This window comes from Papio anubis, chromosome 10 (genome assembly GCF_008728515.1).
Source record: "Papio anubis isolate 15944 chromosome 10, Panubis1.0, whole genome shotgun sequence".
In the NCBI taxonomy this organism is placed as follows: Eukaryota; Metazoa; Chordata; class Mammalia; order Primates; family Cercopithecidae; genus Papio; species Papio anubis.
The window spans coordinates 89,450,010-89,467,008 of NC_044985.1; the positions used below are offsets into that span (position 1 = coordinate 89,450,010).

The following is a 16,999-nucleotide window of genomic DNA, read 5'->3' on the forward strand; positions in this document are numbered from 1 at the left end:
TTCCTAGAACTTGAACTCAGCTGCTGCAGTCATCACAAAATCATTTGGTTAATACAAATTTGGGGAAAATGCCTGTCTGATTCCAGCATGAATGGTAGAACAGGTCTGATAATGTTGTGACTCCAGTAAGCACTGCATAATGAGGTAGCCATTCTGTCCAACAGTAGTTATGTGCTCAGTAATTCATCCTATTGTACACGGTTCCTCTCCTAGTCCACTGCTACTTTGAGCTCATAGGAATCTTTCCTCACGCTAAGCAATTACATAATTTAGATTCCAAACAGTTTTGATTTATACTCCAGATCCAAGTTCAAATCTAAATTATTAGACTATTTATAGGTTTTTTTTTAATTTTGTAAGGAATATGAAAAGCCAGGACTATGTAAACAAAAGAAATGTGGCAGTCTTAATAAGGCATAACCATAAAACAGATGTCATGAGGGTAAAGCTCCCTTGAAAACATTTTGATAATATGTTTTCTATGATTTAACAGGTTTGGACCAAAAATCTAGCATGAAATCTGATTCATTCTTTCTGGTAACTTCCACTGAATAGATGTTTGAGACGTCTGTTTCATTGACTCAGTAAATATTAATGAGCAGAATGATACAAAGATGATATGCCAGGCCTTGAGAATGCAATGGTGCCAAAAGGAGGCATTGTCTTAGCACTCAGGAAGCTTACAATCTGAGATCTTATGTTAACCAAATAAATAGACTGACACCATGTATGAATAACTGAAAAAAACTCTACACAAACCAGGCTTTTTTTTTTTTTTTTTTGAGATGGAGTCTCGCTCTGTCGCCCAGGCTGGAGTGCAGTGACATGATCTCGACTCACTGCAAGCTCCGCCTCCCGGATTCACGCCATTCTCCTGCCTCAGCCTCCCTAGTAGCTGGACTACAGGTGCCCGCCATTACGCCCGGCTAATTTTTGTATATTTAGTAGAGACGAGGTTTCACCATGTTAGCCAGGATAGTCTGGATCTCCTGACATCGTGATCCGCCCGTCTCAGCCTCTCAAAGTGCTGGGATTACAGGCGTGAGCCACGGCGCCCGGCCAAACCAGGCTATTTTCATAACACATATCTCTTTATTAGGAAACACTTTTGCTATACCAAAAAATTAGTATCTACACAAATATTAATGCCTCCAGCTATAAGAAATAAATATTACTAGGCCATTGGAGTTCAGTGATATGGCTAGGAAGACCACAAACACATTGAGAATACTTGCAGACAGTCAGAGACACTTTCACACGTCCCATCGCATCACCACCATAGGTTCGTTTGAACTTTCTAGTCCTTCATCTCAGTTCTTCATTTACGAAACAGAGTGACAATAACTATAATGATCACCGCCAATATATGAGCAGCATTGTGGGGGGCAAAATGTTGCTTTGGGTTCAGACACATCTCAGTTCAAATCCTGACTTTGCCACTGTGTGACCCTTAGGCAAGTCTCTTGATGATCTCTGAACTCTCATTTCCTCATGTGTGAAATGAGGCAGAGATGGAAACAGTGGCATTGATTGCAACTCATGATACTGATAGTGGAGTGTCCTAGAGAGTCCGTTCTTTCTAGTAATTGTAAATGGAAGTGACCAGAACTTGCCCACTGGCTGAAATAGAAAAAAGAAACATTTGGAAAAGCTGAATATTTTATATCTATGTTTAATCTTTATAAATGGAAGTATACCTAAAATATGCTAGAGAGCTTGGTCAATGAATATGCTTTATAGAGTTTATCAGCTAAAAGGGACAGTATAAGAAATAATATGAACTAGTATATCATTTAAGAATTGAATCTATTTTGAGGGTTAGCATTGTCTCTTTTGGGATGAGTGAATAACACTGTCACAGAGTGTACAATAAAACAAAACAGCAAGGAGTGAATGACTCATGGAATACATCCATGGAACAATTAGAAACCAAATTTAGTAAGTACTAGATATTAGCATCTAGTGATTAAAGTCACTAAGATTATATCAAATTCCTGTTTACTCTGCTCCTGGAGAATATAGGACAGGTGACAGATTTCTTAGGAAATGCTTTTCCCAATGCCTTTTTCTTTTCATCAGACCTTTGTCTTTTTTCAAGTATGAGTTTACATTTTAGCCAGTGTTACAATCTCTCTATTTGTAGGTAGACAGATGGGGGATAGGAAATGAGGAATGGTGTCTGGCTCTTTAATTAAAGACATAGAACCAGAGTTTGCTCTTCGAGCTTACTGGCAAGGCACATACGCACACGTGCACATACACACACATACACACACAAAGTGCATCTGATAGATGAAGCCAAATTTGTAAAATTGTATCCACAATCATAGTTTCTATGGTAACTGTATCTTAGGCCCAGACACAAACAGAGCTGGAAGGAGATGTCTGATTTTATTTTCTGCTAAGACAATCATAACAGAGACAGTTCAGGTTATTAAGATGCCATAGCCCAGTGTACATGCAGCTAGTACTTGGATGGTGCTGCCATAAGATTTCATGCTTAAATCCCAATAAATACTTTATAATTTCATACTTTGCAGATTGCTTTGCTCTCTTTGTCATTCTGCTATAAAATCATCATGTGTCTACACACAGTTACTATATTAATGAGGTGTTAGTGGTCAACATAAATGTGGAAATGATGCAAGATAATTTTTATAAATGTGCACAGGTTAGAAGGGACTTCCAGGATGTCTGTTTTAACCCTGACATGTTACAAGGAAGGAAAATGTAGGCACAGAATCGTTAAAAGACTTATCCAAGAATTATTTTTAAAATATTTTACTTGCTGTATTTTTTAAACTAACAGATGTTCTAGACTAGTCTATAAGCTGAATACCCAGTTATTTGACAAAATTACTGAAATCAAATTACAGAAAACAAACACATCAGAAACAATAGTTTGAATGAGCGTGTGTTCTTTCGCCTCTCTGGATAACACATTTGTAAATACGTAGCTCAGCATAATATACCACATATTGCCGAAGACAAATAATTAAACATCCTATTTTGATGAGCTTCCTTTTGTTTAAATAGAGCATTTCCCTTAGTTCCCCTAGAAACATATAGCATTTTAGCAAAATGTCTTAATATTAGAAGATGCTGAAATCCAAGTTTATAACTTTTTAGAAGTTTTTATTGTATTGATTCCTTTAAACATCTTCCAGCCAAATCTATAACTAGGTAAGAGCAATGGAATTAGAAGAAAGCTTTTGGAAATGTGGAACACTGCTCCAAAATATCTGTCATGATACCAACTTGAAATGAAAGGCACGTTTCCTAAAATGGCATCTAAATTTTTATACTTTGCATCTTAATCTTATGATGTGTCTGGCAGCATGAAACTCATTTTTTTGTAATGGATCTAAGACATATTTGTAAATGAGGATGTTATATATAGGTGAATAAGCCATATTGCAACTTTGGCCTCTCCCAGCACAGCAGCTTTTAAATTTCCTGAGGAAAATTGGCTTAGAGGACATAAATTACAACATTGGCAAAAATGTGTCCTAACCTGTAGAAACTGGAAAACATGTTAATTTTGAATTGTTTCCGCTTTTCATCAGCAGACATTTGCAGAAAAATCTTGTGTACTTTATTCTTTTATTTTTAATGAATTGTTTAAAACTGTTTGAAAAGGCATTATATCTTCTCCTCTGCCATTAATCTATAAATGGGGAATATTGGGAGGTTAAATGGCCTCTTTAGGATATTGCTTGATGAAACTGCTGATTCTAGCAATGCCAGGCTACAAATACATACTAATTTAAGGAACCCTGAATGTAAGCAGCAAGCTCTTTGCTTTTGTAGAGAAAAGACTAATAGCTTTATTTTAACAAGGCTCTTAACACCCCAGCCGGCAGCAGGCACTGAGTGAATGAAATTGGGGGAACTCCCATGGACTAAAAGCACCTTAATTCAACGTTCCTTCCAAACACCAAGCCCTCCTGATAGGCTTGTCACAGGCTGTCATAATCCAGCCAAAGAGGGTCACCACGTGCAAGGCGCAGCGAGGTATGAGCGCTTTAAGTTGTTTTGAAAAGCTCTCTGAAGTTTCACTTCCTGAGCTATATCAGTAAAAGAAAGATAAACATGCCCCAAATCCAGGCGTAAGTTCTAACGTTACACTGTTGTGTAAAAGGCTAGATTTCTGTTATGGCTTAAGTCAAGATTGTTTCTATCAGATATATATTTAGGTCATTACATTAAAAAGAAGAAAAAAAAACCCTGCATGATACCAAGTAAGATAAAGGGATTAAAGAAAAATTAATTGGATCAAAGCTGCTGACCTTATTTTTTTGTGATGAGGGAAATTACCTAATAAGGAGTTCTTCAAGCAGGAATATTTCTGAGCCTTGTTGAGCACAGAGAAAAATGAGAAGTGAGCTTATAAATGCCTGTGTCTGTTTTCTCTCCCTCACTCCCTCTTCAAGTCGTCTGACTTCCTAAGGACTTAACCACAACTTCTTAAAACTGGCTTCCCTTTAGCAACCCTCTATCTCCAATTTCCTATCCTCCATTTGCAGCTCTTTGCAAGAATATTTGTACCCAACACACTAATCTATATTGCCACCAGTTCTAACTAGAATATTAAAAATTCATCAGATTATAGGAGATCACATGAATTATTATTTATCCATATAATGGGATATTATATGGCCGTTAAAAATCATATTTTAAAATATATTCAATGACATACAAAACTGTCAATAATAAACAGATAAGAAAACAGCTCTACATGCTATTAAAATATATATGTGGGGCCGGCGCGGTGGCTCACGCCTGTAATCCCAGCACTTTGGGAGGCCGAGGCAGGCGGATCACAAGGTCAGGAGATCAAGACCATCCTGGCTAACATGGTGAAACCCCGTCTCTACTGAAAATACAAAATAATTAGCTGGGCATGGTGGTGAGTGCCTGTAGTTGCAGCTACTCAGGAGGCTGAGGCAGGAGAATGGAGTGAAGCTGGGAAGCGGAGCTTGCAGTGAGCCGAGATAGCACCACTGCACTCCAGCCTGGGCGACAGAGCGAGACTCCCTCTCAAAATAAATAAATAAATAAATAAATAAATAAATAAATAAATAATAAAATACGTATGTGTTTATAAATGTTAACAGAGAACATTTTGGGGTGGTTTTCCACAATAATCATATAAGGGAGAAAAAAATGATTAAATCTATTTTTTTTAAATAATGGAACAGAAATGTATCCCCATCATTTTCATTAACTAACATTGAATCCCCGAGGGAGAGGACTTTTTCTCACCTCTGTCTTATGGTACTTCACATGTTACTCCACCTATGAGACACTAACACATGTTTACATATTTGAAAGTATTAATCCCATTCCATAAGCGTGACAGCGTAAGACAGTACAATCAGTGCTTGTTTATTTATTAGAAAACTAGAAGGGTTTTCAGCACCATAGAGTCTGGCTTTCTCTCCCCATCAATCCACTGAAATCACTCTCAGTAAAGCACCAATCACCATCTCATTGCCGATTCCAAAAAATATTTTTGCAGATTTTATAGTGGTCTCTGTTCAGTTGCAGAGAACAACGTCTACTGTAGCTTAAGAAAGAATACACTTATTACACCATAGTAATGAGCTTATAGAACCATAAGGGAGGTTAAAGAGAAAAATTCTTGGATAAGCTTTCAGGAATAATTTTCCAAGCCACACTCCAGAACTGAGCTACCGGGGGAGCTGTTGCTATTTCTATGTAGGAGGTTTTAGACTGCAGGGTCGCATATCGGGAGCCACCATAATTAGGAAGATGCCACCATCAGAAAGCCACCTCTCCTGCCACCAATTCTAAGACCAACTATAAAAGTTACATTTCACCCCCAAAACTAGCAACATTACAGCTGCTAAAGCTGCCACAGGAAAACCAAGCATCTCTCTCATTTAGTCATTCTTGCCATAATAAACTGGAAATATGGCCACTGCCTCAATTCTATTTCCCAAATGTTATGGCCTAACTTAAATCATGCCAGTACATTGGCTGCAAGGGAATCCAGAGAAAGGTAGTTTGTAGCTTTCCAGGCTCTGTAATTCAAGGTGACACTCCGCAAGAAGGGTGGATTGGGTGAAGTGCACGAACACACAGTCCCTGTCTTACTGAAGCTCTTGACTGTTTTGACACTGTTGACCACTCCCTTAATGGAATTCCTTTCTTGGTTTCAACCATAAAACATTTTCCTGGTTTTCTTCTGAACCAACTACTTTTTCTCAGGCTTCCTCCTGGGTTCAGTGTTTTTGGCCTGCCCCTTAAATGACGGTGTTCCTAAGAATAGTATTAGTGTTCCTCTCTCTCCTCATTGCGTGTCTTGTCCTTTATTTGGTCCCTATAGACTCTTCCTGGGCATTCTTTTCCAAGCTTTCAGGTACCATCTGTATGCTGAACGTTTTCCAATGCTACATCTCTAGTCCAGACTTCTCTAAGTTGCAAACCATTATACTCAACTATCAGACATCTCCATTGAATGTCCCAAGTCAAGTTTAATATGTCTAAATATTCCCTCCTACCTCTACTCCAAAATCTGTTCTTCATTTATTCCTGTTTTGGTGAATATTACCAAAACCATATAGTTGTTAAGCTCAGAAACTTGGGCATTATCCTAAATACATCAGTCCCTTTAATCCACAGTCAATCCTATTGATCTTACCTCTTTGAAATCCTAATGACACTCTCTTGTCTTCATCCTTTGAAAAAGCCTCTAGTTTATGCTCTTACAATCTCTGGCTCAGACCTTCACTGAACCCTCCAAGTTATGGCAAGAATAATCTTAAAAACTATAAATTCTCAGAAGATAATATACAAGAAAATCTAGGTGACCTAGGGTTTGATGATGATTTTTTAGATATAAGACCAAAGGCATGATCTGTGGAAGATAAAATATGTTGAACTTTATTAAAATTAAAAATTTTTGCTCTGTGGAAGACACTTCAAGAGAATGAGAGAAGCTACAGATTGAGAGAAAAAGTTTGCAAAAGACACATCTGATAATGAAGTATCCAAAATATAGAAAGAAATCTTAAAACTCAACAATAAGAAAACAACCTAAATAAAAAAAGGGCCAAAGACTTCAGCGGATCCCTCACCAAAGAAGATATACATATGGCAAATAAGCATGTGAAAAGATGTTCCACATCACATGTCATCAAGGAAATGGCAAAACAACAATGAGATGTGACTACACACCTGTTAGAATGGCTACAGCTGGGAACACTGACCATACCAAATGCTGACAAGGAAGTGGAACACCAGGAACTCTTATTCATTGAATTCTGGTGGGAATTCAAAATGGTATCACCACTTTGGAAGACAGTTAGGTGGTTTCTTGCAAAACTAAACATAGTCTCACGATATGATGCAGCAGTCACCTCCCTTAGTATTTACCCAAAGGAGTTGAAAACTGACATCCATACAAAAACCTGCACATAAATGTTTACATCTTTATTCATAATTGCCAAAAGTTGGAGGCAACCAAGATGTATTTTAGTAGGTGAATGACTAAATAAACAGTGCTACATCTGGACCCTGGAATATTACTTAGCCTTGGAAAGAAATGAGCTATCAAGCCATGAAAAAGCATGGAGGAAACTTAAATGCATATTACTAAGTAAAAGAAGCCGATCTGAAAAGACTGCATAGTGTATGATACCAACTATATCACACTCTGGAATTGACTATGAAGAGAGTAAAAAGATCATTGGTTACCAGGACTTGGCGGAAGGAGTGATGAATAGGCAGAGCACTTAAGATGTTTAGGGCCTTGAAAATTCTCTGTATGGTACTGTAATGATGAATGCATGCCATTATACATTCGTCCAAACCCATAGAATGAGTAACACCTAGAGAGACCCCTAATGTAAACTATGGGCTATGAGTGATTATAATGTATCAATGTAGGTTAGTGAGTTGCAACAGTTGTAGCACACTGGTGGGCATGTGGGTAATGAAGGAGGCTATGCATGCATAGGGGTGGGACTATATGGAAATCTATATACCACCTTCTTAATTTTTTTGTGAACCTAAAACTGATCTAAAAACTAGTTGCTTTTTAAAAATTGCAGTGGTGGCGGTAACAGTAATAGCCACAGTAGTAGCAACAGTAGTATAGTTACCAGCTAATAGTTTTCTTTTCTTCACACCGTTTCCACCTTTGCAAAATCTTCAAATTCCCTGAAGATACAGTCCTTTTGTTATGCCTCCATGGTTTTTCACTTCTGTGCTCTTTACTTGAATGGCTTATCCTACTACTCCTACACCCTTCTACCTCAGAAAAACTCCTCCTCATTCATCTTCAGGTTTGAGATGACGCTTCAACACCCGTATGACGCTGTCTTCAACTCTCCCAGGTGGACTTTGGAATTTGTTCCTGCAGACTCCCACTGCCTCCTTCCTCAGATTTCCACAGTGATCTCATTGTACCATACTTGTTTGCAGGCCTGTTTCCATGAGAAGACCCGCTGGATTTCTTCATTGCTTTGAATACAGTGAATGACTGCATTAATGATGTTGCAGTTTCAATGGAGAAACATACAAAGATACACACGATTAGTGAAGGACAGAATAATTTTTTATGTACAAGCATGCTGCCTATCTTTTGAAGCCTGGTCCAAGTTCTGGTACTTCCGTGAAGTTTTTCCTGACACCTTCAGGCCTCACCTGTGCTGCTGCTGCTAACATCCTGAATGGCACTTGATGTTACATTGTCCTCTTTCATTCTTTGGTTATTTCATTTTGAATGCTGTTTTCCCAACAAGACGGAAAATTCCTTAAGAATAAGGATCACCTTACGTTTCTTACAATGTTATATGCTATTGGGTATATTTAATAGATGTGTGTATGTATACTATATATAAACATATATATGTATATACATGCAAATATACATATATGCATATTTATATATGTATATTTTATGTATATTTTAATATTTATATGTATATATGTATATTTGTATGTATATATACATAATCATATATTATAAATACATATAATTATATATGTGTGTATATATATACACACACATAATCTGTTCCTTGAGGCACCAGAACAGTAACAGGCATGTGGTCTCCTCAAGGCAACAGAATACTGACTGCTATTATCATTATGCCAGGACAGTTCTGGATAACAGTGCTAAAACTATTAACTTGGAACTTTATAGCTACAAGAAAAAGCTCTGTTGGAATATCCAGAGCTATACTATAGATACTTAAGCATAGTGATTTCCCAACAACCACAATTAATAACCTCAGCATAGTATTGATACTTGCAGGAATTCTCTTTCCATAAGAAACAGTTTAAAAACACAAGAAAGCAAACCTTAGGTAGGAATGGGTGAGGACAATGTTTGTCCTTCACTTCTTCCTTTTCTATTGTTTTTATCCCCTGTCTGTCATCATCCATGCCTCTGGTTTTGGTAGAAAGTTCAGAAATTTAAACCAAGGCTTTTATCCTAGTGCAGAGAATTCTCAATCTCTCTGTCTGTGATTGCTTTAAAGATGTACAGTCTTCATCCCTACCTACGTAGTAGCTCACTGGACTCTTGCCCTCTCAGATAACCCCAGTGTCTCCTGTTCCACCTATTGATGAAATATAAAGAGGTTTTACAGGACACACTCTAAAGGTCCTCCCACAATAATTAAATGCCAAGAATAGTCTTTCTTAATCTAAGTGCACGTGTGTACTTGCTTTGCAACATCTCTCCCCATATCCCCAACCCCATATACACAGTCTGCACAAGCTGGGATGGAATGGTGGTTTTATGGAGAGCTAAATAACTTCCAGGTGGTTGAGTACCAGCTAGAAAAATTTTCCCTACTCACCTTGACACTGTTAGTTACTTCCTGTGCTTACTGGCAAAATCTCTTCCTTCCCACCTGATAGTCCAAGTTTTCTATTTACTCCTTCCATGCCCCTGTGTGAGGGATACCCAAGAACAAAAGCAAGCACATGAGTGGTCCATGTGATGCCGGGTGTTTTGAGGTGAACAGATGGGGAATCAATCAGTCAACAAGTACTTTTAAATGCCTGTTCCGTGTTCATCCTGATTTTAGTTGGTATGATAGCTACAGAGGGATGAGATATAATATCTTTTCATTCAAGAAGCTAACACACAGTATTGAAAACCTACTGGGGCCAGTCACTGCCCTTTAGGATCTCAGAGGCTGATGGAAAAGACTCCAAGAAAGGTAAACACAGGAAGTACAGAGGAAGAGACAAAAACAATAAAGACCAACACTAGATAGAAAACAGTTCATCACTTATGTGTGGCCATTCGTAAGACAGAGGACTGAGGTTCAGGGTGGTCCGAGGGGGCATCATAGATGCTGTGGAGTAGACAGTTGATTGTCAGCAACCCCGGTTAGTAAAGAAGGGTTTTATGGAAAAGGTACTTTTATTTATTTGTTTGTTTATTTATTATTTGAGACAAAGTCTCGTTATGTCACCCAGACTGAAGTGCAGTAGCACTATGTGGGCTCACTACAACCTCTGCCTTCCGGGTTCAAGCGATTCTCCTGCCTCAGCCTCCTGAGTAACTGAGACTACAGGTGTGCACCACCACACCCGGCTAATTTTTCTCTTTTTAGCAGAGACAGGGTTTCACCATGTTGGCCAGTCTGGTCTCAAACTCCTGACCTCAGGTGATCCGCCCCGCCCCCCCCTTGACCTCCCAACAAAGTGCTGGGATTGCAGGTGTGAGCCACTGCACCCAGCCAGAAAAGGTGCTTTTAAAAATACGGTCTTTTCACAGCCAAGAGGAACTATAATGGCGTGAAAACTAAATGTAACATACTGGATGGGATCCAGGGACAGAAAAATAGCCATTAGTTAAAAATCTAAATAAACTATAGACTTTAGTTAACAATATATCAATATTGATTCATTAATTGTAAGAAATGTGCCAAAGTAATGTCAGCTAGCAGTAGGAGGGAAACTGGGTACAGGACGTATGGGAAGTCTCTATACTACCTGTTCAATGTTTCTGTAAACCTAAAACTATTTTTAAAAGTAAAGTCAGTTTAAAAAAAAAAGAAGAAGAAGAAAATGGTCTAGCAGCCTACAGAATATTCCTGGCATGGGGACATGAGGGAATCAGTTTGACAGTGACCCTTTTTTGAAAGAAGTGACTTTGTTGTTAAGTACCATGTTTGTGGCTTGATCATCAATTCCTATAGCAATGCAGAGTTCTTGCTTGCTTCTCCGTGGTTGATTTTTGGCAGGTGGCAACAGCATTTGTGCACTGATTATAATTTCGAGATGCATTGTCAGTAACCAGGGTGTATAATGGATCTTCATCTCTAATTACTTTTCTCTCCACAGGTGCCTGGAAAGGGTCCAGATGGGAATGCACACAACCTCCGCTTTGAAGGAATGGAGAGGCAGTACGCATCCTTACCCAGGTAGATCACGGAGGGGTCTCCCATCTCCAGCTCACCTACAAATGAAGTCTTTAGAGAAGTCTACATGAAATAGAAATCTGGCTTTGAAATAGGGAATATGTTATAATTTTGCCTTGCTGCCGTCTGCTGCAGCCCTAGTTCCATCTTCACAAATGTGCTAATAATTGAAATACTTGTGGGTTATTTTTAAGGGGAGAAAATAGTATATCATTGCCATTGAACATGTCAGCAAGAATACTGGATACTAAATGGAAATCCTAAGCCATTGCTATAAAAATGGTATCGAACATCCTGCACCAAGCTTAGAGACAATCAAATAGTAAATCCTCTGTCCTAAGAGTTACCCACGAGGAATGGCGGACCAGTCTTAACCTTGAAGTTTCATGTGGGTGTTAAGAAGCAGGAGAGAAATGTGAACTTGGGAAGGTGTTCTGTGCCTGGTTTAGAATCTGACCTTGTTCTCAGGGCAGTAAGCAAATATTGCTGAGAGGCACAGATCCAGTGGGGGAAAGAAACAACTGCGTGGGGAAAGTTTGCTGGGCCACCCTGGCCTGACATGATCCACTCATACTGTAACTAGACACCCTTGAAAATGAGATATGGTTCTCGAAAGCTTGTGCTGTTATTGGTGAGATGAAGGGGAATTTTAGTTTGCCATCAGTAGCACATGACAAAGAAACAGCTTTTCCGAGAGTGCATGCAGTCCAGCTACAATGGGAGTTAGGTGAGGAGAGTGTGAGAATTAATGCATCCAAAAGAGAAACAAAGACAGGTTAATGCCAGGCTGAAAGCTGCAATGTTTTCAAATATTGCCTTTTAAAGGGGTGGGGGAAAGACCCCAAGTAGAGCTTCTTTTTCATCAAAGCTGAGCTATTAAAGTGCCAGCTCAGAGATGGAGTGACTGTTTGACATTGTATGTTGACTGTACCTCTGTGTGTGATCTTACAAAACGAACACCCTGAACATTACAGTGAGCAAAGCCAAAGTGACCATCTGCTCTTATAAATAGTACGTTATTTTCAAAAGTCATGAAATCTCAAATCTAGAAGAGAAGCAGTTTTGTCCTGATTAGGCAGGACACCAAAAATACAATATTTTTAAAGCTTTTATAAAGTTATATTTTATTTATCTTCCTGTTTTTTCTTTAAGAGATGTTGTCTAATAAGTTTTTCTCATTTGTAAGTAGCTTCCTGTTTCTATTTTCCTTGGCTTAGTACAATTGGCCTTCCGTATCTATGGGTTTCACATTCATGGATTCAATCAACCTCAGATGGAAAATATCCAAGAAAAAAACACAGTTACAATGGTACTGATCATGTACAAACTTTTTTCCCATGTCATTATTCCCTAAACCGTACAGTATAACAACTATTTGCATAGCCTTTACATTGTACTCAGTATTATAAGTAATCTAGGGATGATATAACGTGTATGGAAAGATGTGCATAGGTTATATAGTAATACGATTCCATTTTATATCAAGGACTTGAGCATCTGTGGATTCTGGTATCTGAGGTCGGGGGCTGGGGTGGGGGAGGTGCAGTCCTAGAACCATTCCCCCAAGGAATGGGGAATCATCCCCGAGGGACGGTTACATTTTCTTTCATTTTAAAAATGGAAGTGGTTTCCAAAAATTTGTTTTACATATAAGATTTCCGGCTTTCACTGTTGAAGTATATGGAAATTGTGGTTAAGGCAGATGGAAAATAGAATGTTCTTATGAGAGAGAATAAAAAAAGGAAAACTGGAAATAGTTTAAAATCTTCCTGACCAATCTGCACTCAGAGTGTAGAAATGGAGTTTTGGGTACAATTCAAAGGCACAGAAATAGCATTTAAAATTCTATAAATGTCACTCATTCATTCATTCACCATGTATCTGGTGATCACCTAGTATGTGCCAGGCCCTGAGAATATGGAAACTGGAGGCACGGTCCCAGTCCATCCTCAGGACTCTACTATTAGAGTAAAGGAGTCAAGCAAATCAGCCTTTTGCGGTAGTGCAGCCATGCTTCTGTGTGTAATTGTTAACGTAAAGTCTTCTGAATTTCCAAGTCTTGTTTATTTTCACTAATCCCTGAAATGCTCACTCATGACTGACTCTAAACAAGTATATTTTAGGATTAAACACTGTGGTGGGGGTTTTCTGAGAAAGGTAATACATTTATGCTGTTTATGGCTCTTTATGAATGTATGAATTGACAAAATCCTGCCAGCCCCAGAATAAAACTGTAGCTGAAAGGGAAGCATCTCAAACTGGAAATAATTTTGGCAAAAAGTTCACTCACCCACATACACAATAGTGAGAACAATTAGTTGCACGTGCAAAAAACCTTTGCAGCTACCTGGCAACCAGAGGCAGCCGTGGTGGAGAATAAATAAGGCTCCGCTAAATGCGAGGGGGACCCCTAGCAGTGGCTTTTAAATGGGGACGCTGCAACACATCTAAAGAGGAGATGTGAAGCTCCCTCCCAGGCACTGTGCCCTGGTCCACGGGTGGGGGCTCCAAATTCAACTAATGAGATGCAGAAAGCAGAGGCCAGAGATGCACTGCTGACTTCTGAAAAGGTATGCAGATGCTGCTCTGAGTGCCAGTGACATTTACCCTGGGTTTCTTGTCTTTCCCCCTGGAGATTTTACTGTCCACTTAATTGAATCACACCAGCTCCACTGCTGTCTCCTTCTGCCAGGAGAGTGAGGCGAGCACATCTCGGTAGGCACCGGATCCCTCTTCATCACAGAGGCAGGGAGCTTTGAAATATTTATGGAGTTAAATTTTTAATTAAAAATAGGAATAAATCCATCTATAGGAAGTCGGTGGCCAACCTTATAGGGAACTTAATATGCTACTGACTGATTGGGTTCCTATGTTGTTTGTGCAATGCTTCACAGTAGTTTTTAGAAACAATTCAATAACATTGATTTCTATGCCAAATTTGGAGTCATCGACACAGAGAGAAAATGCCCCACAGCGCATGGCGTAGGTGAGCAGCTCTGGTCAAGGGGCACCCTCAAGTGCTTTCATGGAACTCTTGTCATCTTTAAAGCGGGACCATGCAGCCCGCTGCCAGGCTCAATGACATTTCACAAAATAAAGCCAGAACGCTGGCCAGCACAGGAAAAAGACAATTCCCAGCACTTGGTAGTTATGAGGTTGCCTAAGGCTAAGGGCTAAGCGATGTTAAGTGTTATTGTTAAGCAATGTTAAATCTTCTGCCTCCTAAGAAAAATGACTTCACTTCTTTTCTCCTGAGGGTGCTGTTTTGGAAAGCAGAGTGTGGTTGTAATACAACCTCGTTCGTAAACACCAGACCTGTACAGGGCCCAATGTTTTACCAGCCTGAACAGCCCCCAGTTTTCTTGATAGTAAACAGAATGAAATCAGCATTCCTTTATTCTTGCCTGACACAAATTATTGCTCACCCTAGGTAAGCAGGGAAATGGCTGTTTCCTAGGCTGCTATGATGTGCGAACATCGAAGTCTGTGTTTTTGCAAATGGCTCCTTTTTCACTCCAGCCTGCCAGCCGCTCACAATTCTCCCAGGTCCCATTCTGATTTTGCAGGCCTCCTTGCAGTCAGTCCCTTCAGCAGTGAACTCTCCACCCTTCCCATCTCAAGCCTCCATCATTCCCACCTGGCCCATCCCTGGCCCCGTGGGATCCCATTATCCCCCTCTCTGCAGATGGCTCCGTGCATCAGCACATGATGTTGCTCTTCCGGACTTAGAATCAAGTGTGGAATCCTAGGGAGTGAGCAAAAGGCACTGCAGCTCTTCTGTGGTCCTATGTGCGTGGGCGGCGAAAGGTTGCTGGAGAGACTTGTAAAAGTGCATTCATGGGTTCCACTACAAAATTCACATTATGCAGCGCAGCTGGGTCCCTGCTGGCGTCCAGCATTGTTTGTAGTCATGTTGTCAACTCCCCTGACTATCCCACAGTGGCCATTCCAACCCTTTCTACTCCCGTTAAGTTCTACAAAGATGACTAAACTCCCCAAGCCCAGTCTCTGGAGGTGACCTCACTTCCTTTCCTTTACGACCTTGAGGCATTCAACATTAGCCCCTCAACTTCTGCTCCCGCAGCTCAGACTCCTGCTTCTTCGCTCACACACACTTCCCAACGGGACGCACTGAGGGCCTGAGCTCGGAGTCAGGCCATGGTTATAGCCCCACCTTCATCACTTACCACCCGTGTGGCCTTGGGCAGTGATGGAATTGCTCCAGACTCTGTTTTCTAATCTGCAAATTGGGGATGATAATAGAGCCTCCGTATAGTGCTGGTATGAGTATTAAATATAATAATACAAGCAAAACCCTCAGCAAAAAGCCTGTGTAGTGCATTGAAGGATTTTTTATTGTTAGCTCTTTTTTATTTCTGGGGACAAAGTGTGCCTTCCTGTAATGAGGCACACCCACACACCAGAGCTCATTCTCCCTGGCTTCTTGAGGACCTTGAGCCACCAACTACCCTCTCTCAGTAGCATCTTAAATCCTCTTGGCAGTTGCTTTCCTTTCCCTGCCTACATTGTAGATGCACAACCTCAGCAGCACAGTTTGCCAGGAGTCCCTACTGTATGGAGAAGAGGAAGGAGCACCTGCATAGGGATATGCCGGGAGAACTCACTGAAGCTGAAGGATTCGCCAACTCAGGAAAGACCAGTGGTCTGGATGGTCAAGTGCAAGAGAACATAGCAATCTACTGTGATTTGAGCGATAAGCTGAGCTAATGGGCATGATAGTAGACAGCAGTGCTATGGAGAAGGGGATTATAACGGATACAGGATGCTGACTCAGCTCTAGGCAAGAGGCCAGGGCTCCTGTCCAGCAAGACTTGGGTGCAGGAGTAGGCACTGCTCCAGTAGTGGAGGCCATACCCAGGGCGAGTTAACTAGGAAGGTGGAGCGTGATGCTTTGGCTCCCAGGGCAGACATGGCATGACAGCAGCACCCTATTTGCTGGTGGGAGAGATCCAGAGATACTACTAAGATAATCCTATTATCTCAGGTCCGGGCAGTGTTGAACATGCAACTACCAGGACTTATACCTCAGCAGGACTCAGGTGGCAGGACTACCCCAATAAATTTACTCTTGTATGTCAGAGAAAAACAAAGACCCTTGGTCAACCCTCCTTTTCCCACATTTCCTAAGAAAAAGTGGCCTATACCTGTTGGTTCTATTTCCACTCAACACACTCACACTATAGCCTCTTGCCCCAGGCTTCTGACCACACCACTGATACTTCCACCAGATTCTGCTTCCCACCTTTTGCTCCATGTGGATTCTCTCTGTGCCATCTCCTCCATTCCTGCCAATTCAAGGCCCATCTCTATGATGATGATTCCAAAAGTGCCTGACATTCATATCCCACTGTTGTGACTCCAGTTACAGCCACCTGTTTGATATACCTCTCCTTCTGCCTCTAAGACGCCTCCGAGTCCCCCTGCCAAAACCCATGCCATCTTCCTTGGCTCTTCTTCCTTTAAACTTCCATAACATTTGGTTAGCACCTTCCCAGTACCCTAAAAACACCCTGAATTAGGTTATTATTCTCCACTGCCCCTTTCCACCCCATTGAACTATAAATTCC

At 40.4% G+C, this 16,999-nt stretch overlaps 1 protein-coding gene across 8 annotated transcripts in view; it reads left to right on the forward strand.

Moving 5' to 3' along the window:
- Positions 1 to 16,999, forward strand: part of PARD3B (par-3 family cell polarity regulator beta) — a 1,095,492-nt gene that overhangs the window by 1,013,331 nt on the left and 65,162 nt on the right. For all 8 annotated transcript variants that reach the window (XR_002516428.2, XM_021924389.2, XM_021924392.2 and 5 more), the window contains one exon: positions 11,335 to 11,414. Coding sequence is in view for 7 of the 8 variants with exons in the window: in XM_021924389.2 (XP_021780081.1) it covers positions 11,335 to 11,414 (80 nt within the window). In the remaining variant the exon portion in view is untranslated. The remainder of the gene's footprint in view (positions 1 to 11,334; positions 11,415 to 16,999) is intronic.